Here is a 16219-nt window from a genome sequence, read left to right as displayed (position 1 = left end):
AATATGGAAAGCAGATCATCTTTTTTTTTTTCCATATAGTTAGCTCCTTCCCAGTTTTAAAACACCAGGGCAGAATAAATGCTGCATGTTAATCTTGGGGAAATTATTTTGGGTAAATTTGAAATCCAATCATCTAAATAGAAATTTACAATAAACATGGGCCATTCTATTCTTTCAAAGTCATCAAAAAGTTTAAGAACTTCTTTAAAGAATGTTTCAACCTTAATAATGTAACAGTAATTGTTATGATTTACTGAGTGCTTACCTTGCAGAATACATTAAGCAATGTACATTGTCATCTTATTTAATATTTATAACTGTCTCATGATGTGGGTTTTAATAACCCCCTTTCACAGGTGAAATTCAGAAGTTTAGAAACTTCCCCAGGGGCCTACCACAAGTGTTATGACAGGGATTCAAATACAGATCTCACTTGAAAGTCAATGTTCCATACTAGGCTATACCACTGTGCTATGCTATCTACTGGCTTCTTAGACATGAATGAGAACAGTTATATCCTTACACATAAAAAAAAATTCCAAGGAAGCCTACTCTCTACTCACTTAATCCTTAAAACATGAAACATGTTTCATGTTTTTAAGCAAAGCTGGAAAGCACCTAAATTTGCAAGGACATCACATACTTTAGAAGAAGCCTATTGAAGTTCTATTTAGACTAGCTAATACTTTGCTTAGAGAAATGCTTTGCTTTAGTTAAAGATGGAATTAAAAACTATGTTTCCGGGGGGAGGAGCAAGATGGTGGAGGAGTAGGAGACCTAAATTCCGTCTGGACCCAGGAATTCATCTAGATAGGGATCAAACCATTCTGAACACCTACGAACTCAACAGGAGATTGAAGAAAAGAATAGCAGCAACTCTCTGAACAGAAAAGCGACCACTTTCTGGAAGGTAGGACATGCGGAGAAGTGAATCCAAGGCCATATTCAGGAAGATAGATGGCGGGGGAGGGGCCCTCCGTCAGCTGCTACCGGCAAGTGATAGAGCAGCAGAGCACAAAATCGGACTTTTAGAAGTTGGCTCTGCTGAGGGATGTCGCTCCAGTGGCTAAGCGGGGGGTGGAACCCTCGCTGGGACAGTGTGGTCTCAGGACCCTCGGGGTCACACAAAGACCAGGGGTGCCTGAGTGTGGCAGAGCTCCCAGGTATCAGAGCAGGGAAGCCGGCTGCAGAGACGGAGCCGAGGCATGGGTACTCAGCTCGGAGTTGCCATAAACCATGATCTGCGGCACAGTCAGGCCACCGCTCTTCCAGCAGGGACCCAACAAGAGGCAGATCTGGGGAGACTCCCCTTCCCCCAACCCCAGGAGCAGCACGGGAGTGCACCGCCGGGATCTGCTGGGTTTGGAGACTCCAAACGGGGTTGTGAGCCAGAGATAGAAATGCTCAGTCACAGGCCAGGTGAGCATGGAGTGCAGCGGGAGACTGGTGAGACGGGAGAGATTGACTGCTTTTCTCTGGGGGCTCACTGAGGAGTGGGGCCCCAAGTTTTTGGCTCCTCCAGGGCAGAGATTGGGAGGCTGCCATTTTCACTCTTGTCCTCCAAAGCTGTATGGAAAGCTTGCAGGAACAAAAGGTCCCGAGAGCAAACCTGAGCAGATTACTTAGCCCGGACCGGCAAGGGCAGGGCAATTCCGTCTCCGGCAAAGACATTTGAGAACCACAGCAACAGGCCCCTCCCCCAGAAGATCAGCAAGCACAGCCAGCCAAGACCAAGTTTACCGATCAATGAGAATGGCAGAACTCCAGCACTAGGGGAATACTGCACATAGAATTCATGGCTTTTTTCCCATGATTCTTTAGTCTTTCAGAGTTAATTTTATAAAATTTCTTTTTCTATTTTTTTTTTGATTTTTCTTTTTCCCTTTTTCAACCAACATCTTATCAATCCCTTTTTTAAAAATTCTTTTTTATTTTTCATTTTTAGAGTCATATTCTATCGCTTCATAGTAGTTAACCTTATTTTTGGTATATATATATATATATATATATATATATATATATATATATATAAGCTGTTATCTCTTTAAAATTTTGGGAAACAGTTTCTTCTAACAGACCAAAATATATCCTAAATATCTAGTGTATGGCTTTGTTCTAGTCTCCTGCCTGATCACATTCTCTCCCCCACTTTTTTTTAAATCCTCTTCTTTCTTTTTTTAACCAACTTCTTATCTTATCAATTCCTTTTATAAAATCTTTTATAATTTTCATCTTTACAGTCATATTCCATCCCTTCATCGTATTAACTCTTATTTTTGTACATGTGTAAGTTTTTCTTTCTTTAAAATTTTGGGAGGCACTTTCTTCTAACCAACCAAAATACGCCCAAAATCTAGTGCATGGCACTGATCTATGCAGCAGCCTGATCATATTTGCTCATATTCTGTTTTTTGTTTGTTTGTTTTTTATCTTTTTCTTTTCTTTTTTCTTCCTTTACCTTTCTTTTCCTCTGATTTCAGGTCTCTTCTGATTTGTTTAGTGTATATTTTTCTGGGGTTGTTTTACCCTGTTAGCATTTTGTTCTCTCATTCATCTATTCTCCTCTGGACAAAATGACAAGATGGAAAAAATCACCTCAAAAAAAAGAACAAGAGGCAGTACCAACTGCCAGGGACCTAATCAATACGGAAATCAGTAATATGTCAGAACTAGAGTTCAGAATGACGATTTTAAAGATACTAGCTGGGCTTGAAAAAAGCATGGAAGATATTAGAGAAACCCTTTCTGGAGAAATAAAAGAACTAAAATCTAACCAAGTCAAAATTAAAAAGGCTATTAATGAGGTGCAATAAAAAATGGAGGCTCTAACTGCTAGAATAAATGAGGCAGAAGAGAGAATTAGTGATATAGAAGACCAAATGATAGAAAATAAAGATTCTGAGAAAAAGAGAGATAAACAACTACTGGATCACGAGGGCAGAATTCGAGAGATAAGTGATAGCATAAGATGAAACAATATTAGAATAATTGGGATCCCAGAAGAAGAAGAAAGAGAGAGAGGGGCAGAAGGTATATTGGAGCAAACTATAGCAGAGAACTTCCCTAATTTGGGGAAGGAAACAGGCATCAAAAACCAGGAGGCACAGAGAACCCCCCTCAAAATCAATAAAAATAGGTCAACACCCCGACATCTAATAGTAAAACTGACAAGTCTCAGAGACAAAGAGAAAATCCTGAAAGCAGCTCGGGAGAAGAGATCTGTAACCTACAATGGTAGAAATATTAGATCGGCAACAGACCTATCCACAGAGACCTGGCAGGCCAGAAAGGACTGGCATGATATATTCAGAGCACTAAATGAGAAAAATATGCAGCCAAGAATACTATATCCAGCTAGGCTGTCACTGAAAATAGAAGGAGACATAAAAAGCTTCCAGGACAAACAAAAACTAAAGGAATTTGCAAACACGAAACCAGCCCTACATGAAACATGAAAGGGGTCCTCTAAGCAAAGAGAGCCTAAAAGTAACATAGACCGGAAAGGAACAGAGACAATATACAGTAACAGTCACTTTACAGGAATACAGTGGCAATAAATTCATATCTTTCGATAGTTACCCTGAATGTAAATAGGCTAAATGCCCCAATCCAAAGACACAGGCTATCAGATTGGATAAAAAAAACAAGACCCATCAATATGCTATCTGCAAGAGACTCATTTTAGACCCAAAGACACACCCAGATTCAAAGTGAGGGGACGGAAAACTATTTACCATGCTAATGGACACCAAAAGAAAGCTGGGGTGGCAATCCTGGTATCAGACAAATTAGATTTTAAACCAAAGACTATAATAAGAGATGAGGAAGGACATTATATCCTACTTAAAGGGTCTATCCAACAAGAAGATCTAACAATTGTAAATATCTATGCCCCTAACACAGGAGCAGCCAATTATGTAAGCCAATTAATAACAAAAGCAAAGAAACACATCAACAATACAATAATAGTAGGGGACTTTAACACCCCCCTCACTGAAATGGACAGATCATCTAAGCAAAAGATCAACAAGGAAATAAAGACTTTAAATGACACACTGGACCAGATGGACTTCACAGATATATTCAGAACATTCCATCCCAAAGCAACAGAATACACATTCTTCTCTAGGGCCCATGGAGCATTCTCCAGAATAGATCACATCCTGGGTCACAAATCAGGTCTCAACTGGTACCAAAAGATTGGGATCATTCCCTGCATATTTTCAGGCCACAATGCTTTGATACTAGAACTCAATCACAAGAGGAAAGTCGGAAAGAACTCAAATACATGGAGGCTAAAGAGCATCCTACTAAAGAATGAATGGGTCAACCAGGAAATTAAAGAAGAGTTAAAAAAAATTCATGGAAACAAATGAAAATGAAAACACAACTGTTCAAAATCTTTGGGATGTAACAAAGGCAGTCCTAAGAGGAAAGTATATAGCAATACAAGCCTTTCTTAAGAAACAGGAAAGGTCTCAAATACACAACCTAACCCTACACCTAAAGGAGCTGGATAAAGAACAGCAAAGAAAGCCTAAACTCAGCAGGAGAAGAGAAATAATAAAGATCAGAGCAGAAATCAATGAAATAGAAACCAAAGAACAGTAGAACAGATCAACGAAACTAGGAGCTGGTTCTTTGAAAGAATTAACAAGATCGATAAACCCCTGGCCAGACTTATCAAAAAGAAAAGAGAAATGACCCAAATCAACAAAATCATGAATGAAAGAGGAGAGATCACAACCAACACCAAAGAAATACAAACAATTATAAGAACATATTATGAGCAACTATATGCCAGCAAATTAGATAATCTGGAAGAAATGGATGCATTCCTAGAGATGTATCAACTACCAAAACTGAACCAGGAAGAAATAGAAAACCTGAACAGACCTATCACTACTAAGGAAATTGAAGCAGTTATCAAAAATCTCCCAACAAACAAAAGCCCAGGGCCAGACGGCTTCCCAGGGGAGTTCTACTAAACACTTAAAGAAGAATTAATACCTATTCTTCTGAAACTGTTCCAAAAAATAGAAATGGAAGGAAAACTTCCAAACTCATTTTATGAGGCCACCATTACCTTGATCCCAAAACCAGACAAATTCCACATCAAAAAGAATTACAGACCAATATCCTTGATGAACACAGATGCAAAAATTCTCACCAAAATACTAGCCAATAGGATCCCACAGTACATTAAAAGGATTATTCACCACGACCAAGTGGGATTTATCCCTGGGCTGCAAGGTTGGTTCAACATCCGCAAATCGATCAATGTGATAAAATACATTCATAAAAGAAAGAACAAGAACCATATGATCCTCTCAATAGATGCAGAAAAAGCATTTGACAAAGTACAGCATCCTTTCTTGATCAAAACTCTTCAGAGTATAGGCAGAGAGGGTACATACCTCAATATCATAAAAGCCATCTATGAAAAACCCACAGCAGATATCATTCTCAATGGGGATAAACTGAGAGCTTTCCCCCTAAGGTCAGGAACACGGCAGGGATGTCCACTATCACCACTGCTATTCAACATAGTATTAGAAGGGTATGTGCTGTGGTGAGTGCTGTGAATTGTGTAAGACTGCTGAATCACAGACCTGTACCTCTGAAACAAATAATACATTATATGTTAAAAAAAAGAAGATAGTAGGAAGGGAAAAATGAAGGGGAGGAAATCAGAGGGGGAGACGAACCATGAAAGACTATGGAGTCTGAGAAACAAACTGAGGGTTCTGGGGGGGGGGGGATGGGTTAGCCCAGTGATGGGTATTAAGGAGGGCACATACTGCATGGAGCACTGGGTGTTATACGCAAACAATGAATCATGGAACACTACATCAAAAACTAATGATGTAATGTATGGTGATTAACATAACATAATAAAATAAAATTTTAAAAAAATTAAAAAAATAAAAAGTATGTTTCATTCTATGAAAGAGGTTACGAAATAGACAGGAGTAAAAGTGTTAACAAATGTTAACATGAACTAGAGCATTATGTACATCTCAAGGAAGCAGGAAAAATGTTTTCTTTGCTGGCCTCGGCTCACTAAATCATCATCAGAGGTGAAATTATAACTCAGAGTTTTGATTTATATGTTCTATGATCAAGCAATATTGCCTACTAAAACTTTTGGGTTTAGTGGAACAGAGGACATGATTTTATTTAAATATGTAAGGCTAAAGTTTCCTTTGACCCAAATACTTTTCTCTTGTGCTTTCTCAGTTGGCAGGGGAAAAAAAAAAATTAAGCCCAGACTATTTCTCCATTTTGTAGCAATCTGAACTTATTTTTCAAATCCTTGCTTATGTTTCATAAATGCTATAAAATTCAGTTATAGAGAAAAATTGTATTTCAACAGTTTTCACTAGAAGCAAGAACTTTAAACCAGATGACATTTTGAGATTTTTTTCCTAGTATAAAATTGTAAGGATATGTTTTTAAATGAACAGAAAATTCCTGGAATTTCACTCAAGAAAATGAACAGTGGTACCCACTGGGGAGTATTATTAAGAAATAGGGAAAATCTTTTCAATCTAGTGCACAAAAAACAACAAAGACTCTACTTCCTATTTTCTTTCCCTTTGTCCAAGTTTATTTAGAAAGTTTAATAAAGGTGAAAATTTAGTTGAGGGATAAGGAATAGGGCAAAGAGCCTGAATTTTTTCCAAATGAGAGAATTAAGCCTTGAATACTTGGGATTTGGAATTGTTGTCCTGAGTGTATGTGTCAAGTTTTGGCAGTCATTTTGCTCTTTGAAAATCAGACTTTGCCTACTCTGATCTATTTTCTGATATTCCCACAGATAAATATTTGATATGGCCCTATCTCTCATAGGCCCCATGGTTTTGTTTTTGCATAAGCTTTTCTTGTTACAAAATACAGCCATAAAAATAATAAAAATCATCAAATTTTCAAATATAAAAATGTGTAACTGAGAAAGTAAAAGTCTCATCATTCCATTCCTGGAGGGGTTTGTTGTGTGTGTGTGTTTATAGAAATGCAATCATAATTTATATAAATGTATATGCATGTATATATCTACACACACACAAAATTCTGCAGCTTGGTTTTTCATATAAAAAAATATTCCAGTACATTTCTACATCAGTATGCATATATGTAACCGATTTTAAAAATAGAAGCCTTGCTTTTTATATAAATATCCAACAGAAAGTCAGTAGTTAAGATGTTGTGAGAGGTGGTGTGAAGGTAGACCTACATATAAATCTTAGCTCTGATCTCTAGCTGTGCAAACTTAGACTATTCTGTGGATTTCAATTTACCCCCTTATAAAATGCAACCAGTAAGATCTAGCTCAAAAGGTTGTGGAATAGATGATGAGAAAACTCATATAAAGTACCAGGCACATGGAAGCCATTTAAGTTAGTTTCTGTCTTATTCTTTGTAGACTTTGCAATAGGCCTGTGTAAATTGTTGGTCTTTTCTTCTACCATCCTCCAAAATAAGCATAAGTATACCAACTTTTTAGAGATATTCAGAAACAAACAAATTTTAAAAGTGTCCGTATTTGGAATTCTTAGAACATGTTTTATCAGTATAAGGAATTATTACCATTAAAAAATATGAAATCCAGGGTGCCTGGGTAGCTCAGTTGTTAAGTGTCTGCCTTTGGCTCAGGTCATGATCCCAGAGTCCTGGGATGGAGCCCCACATCGGGCTCTCTGCTCAGCAGGAAGTCTGCTTCTCTCTCTCCCACTCCCCCTGCTTGTGTTCCCTCTCTCACTGTCTCTCTCTCTGTCAAATGAATGAATAAAATCTTTAAAAAAATAAAAAAAAATATGAAATCTAAAACAAAATGCTTATAAATGAGGCCCTCTAGTTTATCCAGGCATATGTTCTGTAAAATACGAGGTCCTTTGCATCAATAATTTAAACTTGCCAGGAATCGATTGTCCAGGGTAAAAACAGTAACAAACAAATGCCTTATAAAAATATATATTGTTATATGTTTTTAAGGATGGGATGCTGTTATGGACTGGAAAGATGTTCTGTCAGGAGGGGAAAAGCAAAGAATGGGCATGGCTCGCATGTTTTATCATAGGTAAGTATGCCATCGTTGTAACTAAAAAAAATCTTTGGACAGGATTCGATGTCCTCATCTTTAGTTTAAAAATATCTTCCTGGGGAATGGAGGGGTGGGCAAAATGGGTGAAAGAGAGTGGGAGATACAGGCTTCCAGTTATGGAATGAATAAATCACAGAAAAAAGGCACAGCATAAGGAATATAGTCAGTGACATTGTAATAGTGTTGTCTGGTGACAGATGCAGCTACATTTGCGGTGAACATAGCCTAATGTATAAACTTGTCCAATCACTCTGTTGTATACCTGAAACTAATGTAACACTGTGTGTTAACTATACTCAAATAAAAAAGAAAGAAAAAAGGAAAAACAAATGCTTAGAATTTACAGGTTTAATTTTCTTGTTATTTTTTTTCATGTGTTGGAAATCTCCCAGTCTTTTTTTCTATTTCTTAGGTTGAGTAATGTTAGATGACAAAATTAAATTTTCACATATCCTAAGTTTGAAAAGATTATTACTAATTTTAAAATGTGATGAATACATAACTACTATTATATTGTGGTGAACACAGTAGGTAGGCATTCAATACTACTTCTGAATTAAATTATTAAATTCAAACTAAATTAACTTTTCAAGCACTCAGTAGTCTTTTAAGTTCAGTAGTGCTCTCCTCCTTAAAAATCAGACACTTATCTAATGCAAAAAGGAACCAACCAGCATAGGTCTTAATGGACTCAGAAAAAGAGAGATACAGCAAATAATTTCTCTTGATAAAACTTTTCTCTCTGCAATCAGCTTCATAGCCTTTTGAGGTTCAAGGATACCAAGCACAAGAGGCTGGAAAGAAATATTAAGCCTATTCTGAAATATTCTTCTTATCTGTCCTATTCTTTTCTGAAAAAGATCTCTCTCTGCCTCTGTCTCTCTCTTAATCTTTTATCATTGAAAAAGGAACATATTATTTAAATAATTTTATTAAAATATAATTATATGTACATTTCATAAAAGTAGAAAATTTAGATAAGTAAAAAAAAATCTATTTTCTCATTACCTATGTTAAATAACAAAAATTCAGGTAAATTTTAAAGAAACAATTGGCTTTATTGAACAATTCATGAATAAGACAGCATCCCATCTAGCAAGTAGAGAGGAGCTCCAGAGGGCTACAGAAAGGGAATAGTTTTTAAAAGTAGGACAAGGAAGTCATGAACAAACTCACCTCTTACAGGGAGTCTAAAGGGTCTTAATTAGGTGGATTACCTCACCAATGCTGACCAGGAAATTCTAGACTGACCGGTTCAGATTACATTCCTGGGGAAGGTTGAACCTGCAATTAGGTTAGATATTAAGCCCCAGTTTGGTGACATGGACCTAGCACAAGTGACTCTATTTTGGGCCTGTATGTAGTATCTAGCTAGAGTTTTTTAATAAGAAAAAATATTGTATTAATAACATGGTATTTGGAATTTAAGAAACAAAACAGATGAACTTAGGGGAAGGGAAGGAAAAATAAAATAAAACAGAGAGGGAGGCAAACCATAAAAGACTCAACTACAGGGAACAAACGGAGAGTTGCTAGAGGGGATGTGGGTGGGGGGATGGGGTAACTGGGTGATGGGCATTTGGGAAGGCACTTGATGGAATGAGCACTGGGTGTGATGTGCAACTGATGAAGCACTAAATTCTACCCCTGAAGCTAATAATACACTATATGTTAACTAAGTTACATTTAAATAAAAAATTAAAAGAAAAAGAAAAAAATAACATGGTATTTATAATAATGTGCATGGTTAGCTCAAGAATATGGCAAGCTAATTTGCATTGACATGGATGGAGCTAGTGCTAAGCAAAATAAGTCAGTCCAAGAAAGACAAGTATCATATTGATTTCACTCATGTGGAATTTAAGAAACAAAACACTGGGTAATGGGCATTAAGGAGGGCACGTGATGTGATGAGCACTGGGTGTTATATGCAACTAATCAATAACTGAACTCTATACCTGAAACTAATGATGTACTATATATTGGTTAATTAAATTTAAATAATAATAATAAAAAAAGAAACAAAACAGATGAGCAAAGGGAAAAAAAGAGAGAAAAAGAGGCAAACCAAGAAAGAGATTCTTAACTATAGAGAACAAAGTGATGGTTACCAGAGGGGAGGTCGGTGGGGGGATGGGTGAAATAGGTGAAGGGGATTAAGGAGGACATTTATTGTGATGAGCACCGGGTGATGTATGTAAGTGTTGAATCACTACATTGTACACCTGAAACTAATATCACACTGTATGTTAACTAACTAGAATTTAAATAAAAACTTTTAAGAATGAATATGGCAAGCTAAAAAATTACAAACCAAAATTTGCTAACTCAGAATTTTTAGTGCAGTGTATTTTAGAATGCCCCTTTCTCAGATGATGGGGTGAGATTCAAGAGTAAACTTTACTGTTTGACATTTATGACCAGCTGTTACCCACTATCCCCCGAATCTGTTTGAGCCTTGTCCATAAATATTCAGTAATATGATCACCAGCATAGTGGGTGAAATATAATATGATGGAATGTAAAATGCGATGATAAATTTCTCACTGTGTTGGTGTGTTAATAAAATAAACCCTGTAACAAAGAGCAAGAGGCATTAATCTCAACCCAAAGAGATTTTTAAGTACTTGTAACTTGAAATAAATAGTTGATACTTGGTATCTAAAATATTTTGGATACAATGTGAGACTAAATAAATATCAAGTTACAAGCATACCAATAGAAAGAAAATTTAGTGACCTATAGAGAGATCCGTGAAGATGAGCAACACACACACACACACACACACACACACACACACACCAGTTCCGCCAAGAAAACAAAAGAACAAAAGTATGGAATCTATCTTGCATCTGCTAGCCTAAGGATTACCATGACAACTGAGTGTAAGACATATACTTTATTTCTAATTCTAAGATGGCATCTCTTCTCTGTTTAGCTCAAAGCACTCTGAAAAATGACACAGTATAATAAATAACTAAATTACTAGAAAGAGATTTACACAGAAAAAGAAAAATTTATCTCAAATTGCTCTCTTTTATTCTTCCTTTTCTTCTCCCTTTTTTCTACTTAAAAAAGTTATACACAAAATAGTAACCAACTCTGAGACAAAGAAGTAGTGCTTAATAGTTAATCAGAACAGTAACCAAAAGCCAACCAGCACTATTTCTGTTGATGTTATGGCGAATCTCCAGTGATCTTTCATTTCTTTGCATGGAGAGCAGTTATTAAAGTCAAACGGGGTATTAAAGCTATCTTGACTCCTGCATCTATTAGCCTTGACTATCCTCCCTGGAATAGGTAACAGGATCCTACCAGTAAATAAATCCAGCTTATAAAAACAATTTAAAGTGCTAAATAAGTATGGTGAAGGAGAAGTTATTACTGGCTTTAATGTTTACCTTTTCATTGTCATTTATTTTTAAAGATCAGAGTATCTTCATGGAGGAAATTGTCTTGGTAAATACTTGATACTGATTTTCAGCTCTGAAATAAATAATAGATGACAGTGCATGTGTTGACCTTTGGTCCCATTAACAAAGCTAAGTCATGTTGCTGGGTACCAAATACGTACCTAAAGTCCAGATAGGCTTGAACGAAGACAGGGAAAGGAAAAAAGAAAGATAAGAGCAGGGGGGCTTAGAAGAAAGGAAGAGAATAAACAGAAGGAAATGGTAGCAAACGTTAGGTGCCTCTGACAGTAGTGGAAAGTCATTTCCAAAGTAAAAATCAAGCTGGAAAAATAACTTACTGAGTATAATCAGAAAAAATATATACCGATTTTTTCCCCTTAAGAATTTGATTGCAAAGCATGGTCTCAATGTTACCAGGTTAAATGCCCACTCTAAATTTGTCAGATTAGGCACACTACCTTTTGCGGAATCTTGCAGCAACGAAATTCCGTTAATCATGCTTTGGTACTTACATTGTTGATAAAGTTATCTTCTCAATAAATCTTTGCTAACAGGGCTTTTGGCCTGTTTGATAAGTAGCTACTGTAATGTATTTTTCATGTAATTAGTCAGAACCTGTCACCAGGAATGAACTTGCCTTCTGTGGGAAAATGCACTCAGTGACCTGCCTCATCTTTCCTATGTCTCATACCCATGATTCACCCATCTGCATAACAATAAAGCTTATTGTATAGAGAGCAGGCATCAGGAAATCTATTTAAAATTGCAGAAGAATATAATATTCTAATCCAAAGAGGGAGGATGACTGCTCTTTTGCTTTATCATTTATCACCTTTAATAATGTGATATACTCTTTTGCTCCTTTAAAGTTAACATTGTGGGGCACCTGGCTGGCTCAGTCGGTAGAGCATGTGACTCCTGATCTTGGGGTTGTGAGTTCAAGCTCTCACATTGGGTGTAGAGCGTACTTAAAAAAATAAATTAATGAAGTTAACGTGGCAACTCATATTGTCCATGTAAAGATTTATAATTCGGATGGGAAAATCATTCATTTATTTGTGTTTATTTTTTTCAAGACCAAAATACGCATTGCTGGATGAATGTACCAGTGCTGTCAGCATTGATGTTGAAGGAAAGATATTTCAGGCTGCAAAAGGGGCTGGAATTTCCTTACTATCTATAACACACAGGCCTTCTCTGTGGTGAGTGTTCCCAATGTTAATTTGCAATAGATGGTTTTTCTTTACAATTCTCAGAGGATAACTTTGCCTAAACTTTCACTATAGAGCATAGGACATTTCACTTATTTTCTACCCATATTTCTGTTAAATTGAACACTGGTAGTGTAGATACCCTAAACCTAACATTATAAGATTAATGCGCTATTTGAAAATGGTTATCACATTCCAATAATTCTGAAAAGAAATAGAAAAATCCAGTGATTTTTTTTAACTGAAAATATTCATAATGCATAGCATGTACAGGGAAAAATATACTTATGTAATTTTAGATCATCTTTTTAGCCCCTTTTACAAAATCCAGGAAAAAAAATTCCACAATTTAATATTCTCCCAAATGGAGGAAACACAGGGGGACAAAGCTTTTTTGGGGGAAGGGTTTTGTTTTAAGGAAAAATGAATGAAAATATTTTCTAAATAACAGCTCATTAAACTCAATGGGATTTCCCCTATTTTAAAAAAAATGATAACACTATTTTTACCATTCCCCTACTTTTGTACTGATTCATCGCCATAATAATAGTTGCTGTTGCAGATTCAGCACCTATTCTGTTCCAGGTTCATTTTATTTAAGTCACATAACAACACTATATTGAGTATAGGTAGTCAAATTATTCCCATTTTACAGATGAAGAAACTGAGAACTAGAAAAATGAGGAAAGTAACTTCCATGATCACACTCTCTATACTATAGTATGCTGCTCTTCTTATTATAAGGAACTCAAAATGCACCGTGTATGTAAGCCATAAAAACACTTGTTCATTCATAGTATACTCCACTACTTGGATATTTCTGTTTCATCAATCAAAATCTTTTCTTTTGGTATATTAGTAACTACAGTGGACTCTATACGCATTAGCCTCCTATTTTCCAAGGGACAGAAAGGACTTCTCCCCTCTCTGTAGCAGGTGGCTAATCACATTCTATGCCAAAGCTGTCGTCATGTACGTGACTTCCAACCTAGGCTGAGTAACAAGCTTTATTGGAATTAATCCTGGAAGCCCTTCTAGACTTTTCACTGTATTGAGAATGTTTACTTTAAAATTATGAGTTAACTGAGTGTGCAGTTCAGATCAGGCTTTCATTGTTCAACATTCTTTGATTCTGTGTTCTACTTCTATTGAGACGATAATAATCTATTTTCACTCTTCATTTAAACATTCAAATTTTTCAAAATTTTTTCCCTCAGAGAGGTGACCTGAAAATAGAGCATTTCATGAAGTGACCTTTTCTATAGAACTTTGTGGTTTGTCTCTTTGTCATTAAGCACTAATTGGCATCTGGAGTGATAAGAGCCTGACTTACTAATCTCTCCAGAAGCGGTCTGGATCTAGTCCAGGATGAGTACATGGCAATGAGTGTGATTCCTCTGACTTTTCCCTTGAGAAAAACCAACAGGAACTGGATTTTCACGACACATGACATTTGTCTATAAATCCCTGAATCAGTGATGACATAGAGCCACGCCAGAACTCTTGAGCCCTTTCTGGACTTGTCATTTCCAGACATCCTTCCTAATTGATCACATGTTGGGATAACATGGAGTTATGTCTTAGTTCTGGTGCTTTTTCTGACTTTATCAATGGATTTATTATCCTATTCTGTCATTCAGTTCCTTATTCAAGTAGCCTAAAGAGTCATTGGAAGCACGTTCAGCCATTTTTTTTTCTCAACTGAAGGAACAAATGGGTTTTTGTTGTTGTTGTGTTTTTAAGGATTTTATTTAGAGCAATGTTATGGTCACAGAAATATTGAGAGGAAGGAACAGAAATATCCCATATGCTCTGCCCCCACACATGCATAGCCGTATTATCAACATCCTCCACTAGAGTGATACATTTGTTACAATGATGAACCTACATTGACCCATCATTATGACCCAAAGTCCATAATTTACATTAGGGTTCACTCTTGGTGGTGTACAATCTATGTGTTTGGACAAATTTATAGTTGCATATATCCATCCTTACAGTATTGTACAGAGTATTTTTACTGTTCTAAAAATTCTCTGTGCTCTTCCTATTCATTCCTCCCTTCCCTCGAGCCATAGAAACCACTATCTTTAATGTCTCCATAATTTTGCCTTTTTCAGAATGTCATATAGCTGGAATCATATAGTATGTAGCCTTTTCAGTTTGGCTTCTTCACTTAGTAATATTCATTTAAATTTTCTCCATGTCTTTTCATGGCTCAATAGCTCATTTCTTTTTAGCACTGAATAATATTCCATTGTTTAGATGTAGACAGTTTATTTACCCATTCACCTTAGGACATCTTGGTCGCTTCCAGTTTGGGCAATTATAAATAAATCTGCTAGAAACATTCATATAAAGGTTTTTGGGTAGACACAAGTTTTCTCAACTCCTTTGGGTAAATATCAAGGAGTGCAATTTGCTGGATCATATGGTAAGAGTATGTTTAGTTTTTAAATAAACTGCGAAATTGTATACCCAAGTGGCTGTACCATTTTGCAATCCAACCAACAACGAATGAGAGTTTCTGCTGCTCCACGGCCTTGTGGGCATTTGGTGTTATCAGTGTACTGGATGTTTGGCCCTTTTAATAGGTGTATAGAGGACAAATAAATTTTAAAGCAAATAACAAAATCTGTAATTTTATGCCTTTTAACAAGAAAAATGTGTTTTTAATTGCAGCTATTCACAGTATATTTTCCCATAAAACTAAAAGTCATGTTACTTCTGCATTATGAATTAATTTAGACATTGTAGGTTGAAGAGATCCATCATTTCTGATTAGCCTTTCTTCCTAGATGAAATTCTTATTTTCCCTGAAAAGATTTCAGAAGAGAGAAAAAAATGTATTATATTTTCCCCATGACAGCAAAGGGGTAATTGTTGATTGTAAAGATTAAAATCAATATCAGTATACAAAGAGCTCAACAATTATAGAGGCTTATTAAATTATTTGGTTCCTGGATAGAATTATAGCTTTATACCTACCACTTTCCTAAGCTTGATCCTATTAGTGCAGGAAGTCTACAGATTATTTCCAATGAGCCTCAGTTAATAGTTTCCTTTAAAATCCTCTGAGGCAAACCCTGAAATATTATTTTAGCCCATTATATATAACATACCTCTGAATCTCAGGTCATGAAGCACCCATACATTTTCTTCCTCCCATGTAGAAATCAAATAATGTTGTGGGACTGGAGCGACGAGCCAAACCTTCAGTATACATTGAAGACAGGAGTTGCCCAAGATCAGAACTACTGCATTCTAAAATTGCTCCCAGTTGTAATCCAACGTTAGGAAAGCCCAAGAATATTAAAAACAAGATCATTCATCTCTGTCATATGTTATCAAACACATGAACTTTCAACCTTCAGCTTGAGAGTGATTTTTACTCTTTTAGACACAGTTTAACACAGGTTAGTTTCCCCATCTTACAGCATGATCCATCCAATCAAAATGAGATGAAACCAGAGGTTTTTCGGTTGATGAAT

At 36.2% G+C, this 16219-nt stretch overlaps 1 protein-coding gene and 1 long non-coding RNA gene across 3 annotated transcripts in view; one reads left to right on the top strand and one right to left on the bottom strand.

Annotated features, from left to right (window-relative positions):
- The window catches only part of LOC144382359 (uncharacterized), a 128090-nt gene that overhangs the window by 35060 nt on the left and 76811 nt on the right, over positions 1 to 16219 (bottom strand). The gene's annotated exons all lie outside the window — the stretch shown is intronic.
- ABCD2 (ATP binding cassette subfamily D member 2) overlaps positions 1 to 16219 on the top strand; it is a 69893-nt gene that overhangs the window by 48300 nt on the left and 5374 nt on the right. Inside the window, exons 8-9 of one of the 2 annotated variants that reach the window (XM_036074444.2) lie at positions 7996 to 8080; positions 12594 to 12719. In XM_036074444.2, coding sequence (XP_035930337.1) covers positions 7996 to 8080; positions 12594 to 12719 — 211 coding nt within the window. The remainder of the gene's footprint in view (positions 1 to 7995; positions 8081 to 12593; positions 12720 to 16219) is intronic. The other variant, XM_036074445.2, reaches the window with a different exon arrangement.

This window comes from Halichoerus grypus, chromosome 6, assembly GCF_964656455.1.
Source record: "Halichoerus grypus chromosome 6, mHalGry1.hap1.1, whole genome shotgun sequence".
NCBI lineage: Eukaryota > Metazoa > Chordata > Mammalia > Carnivora > Phocidae > Halichoerus > Halichoerus grypus.
The sequence above is the reverse complement of the archived record's forward strand: the minus strand, read 5'-3'. Positions and strand labels throughout refer to the sequence as shown.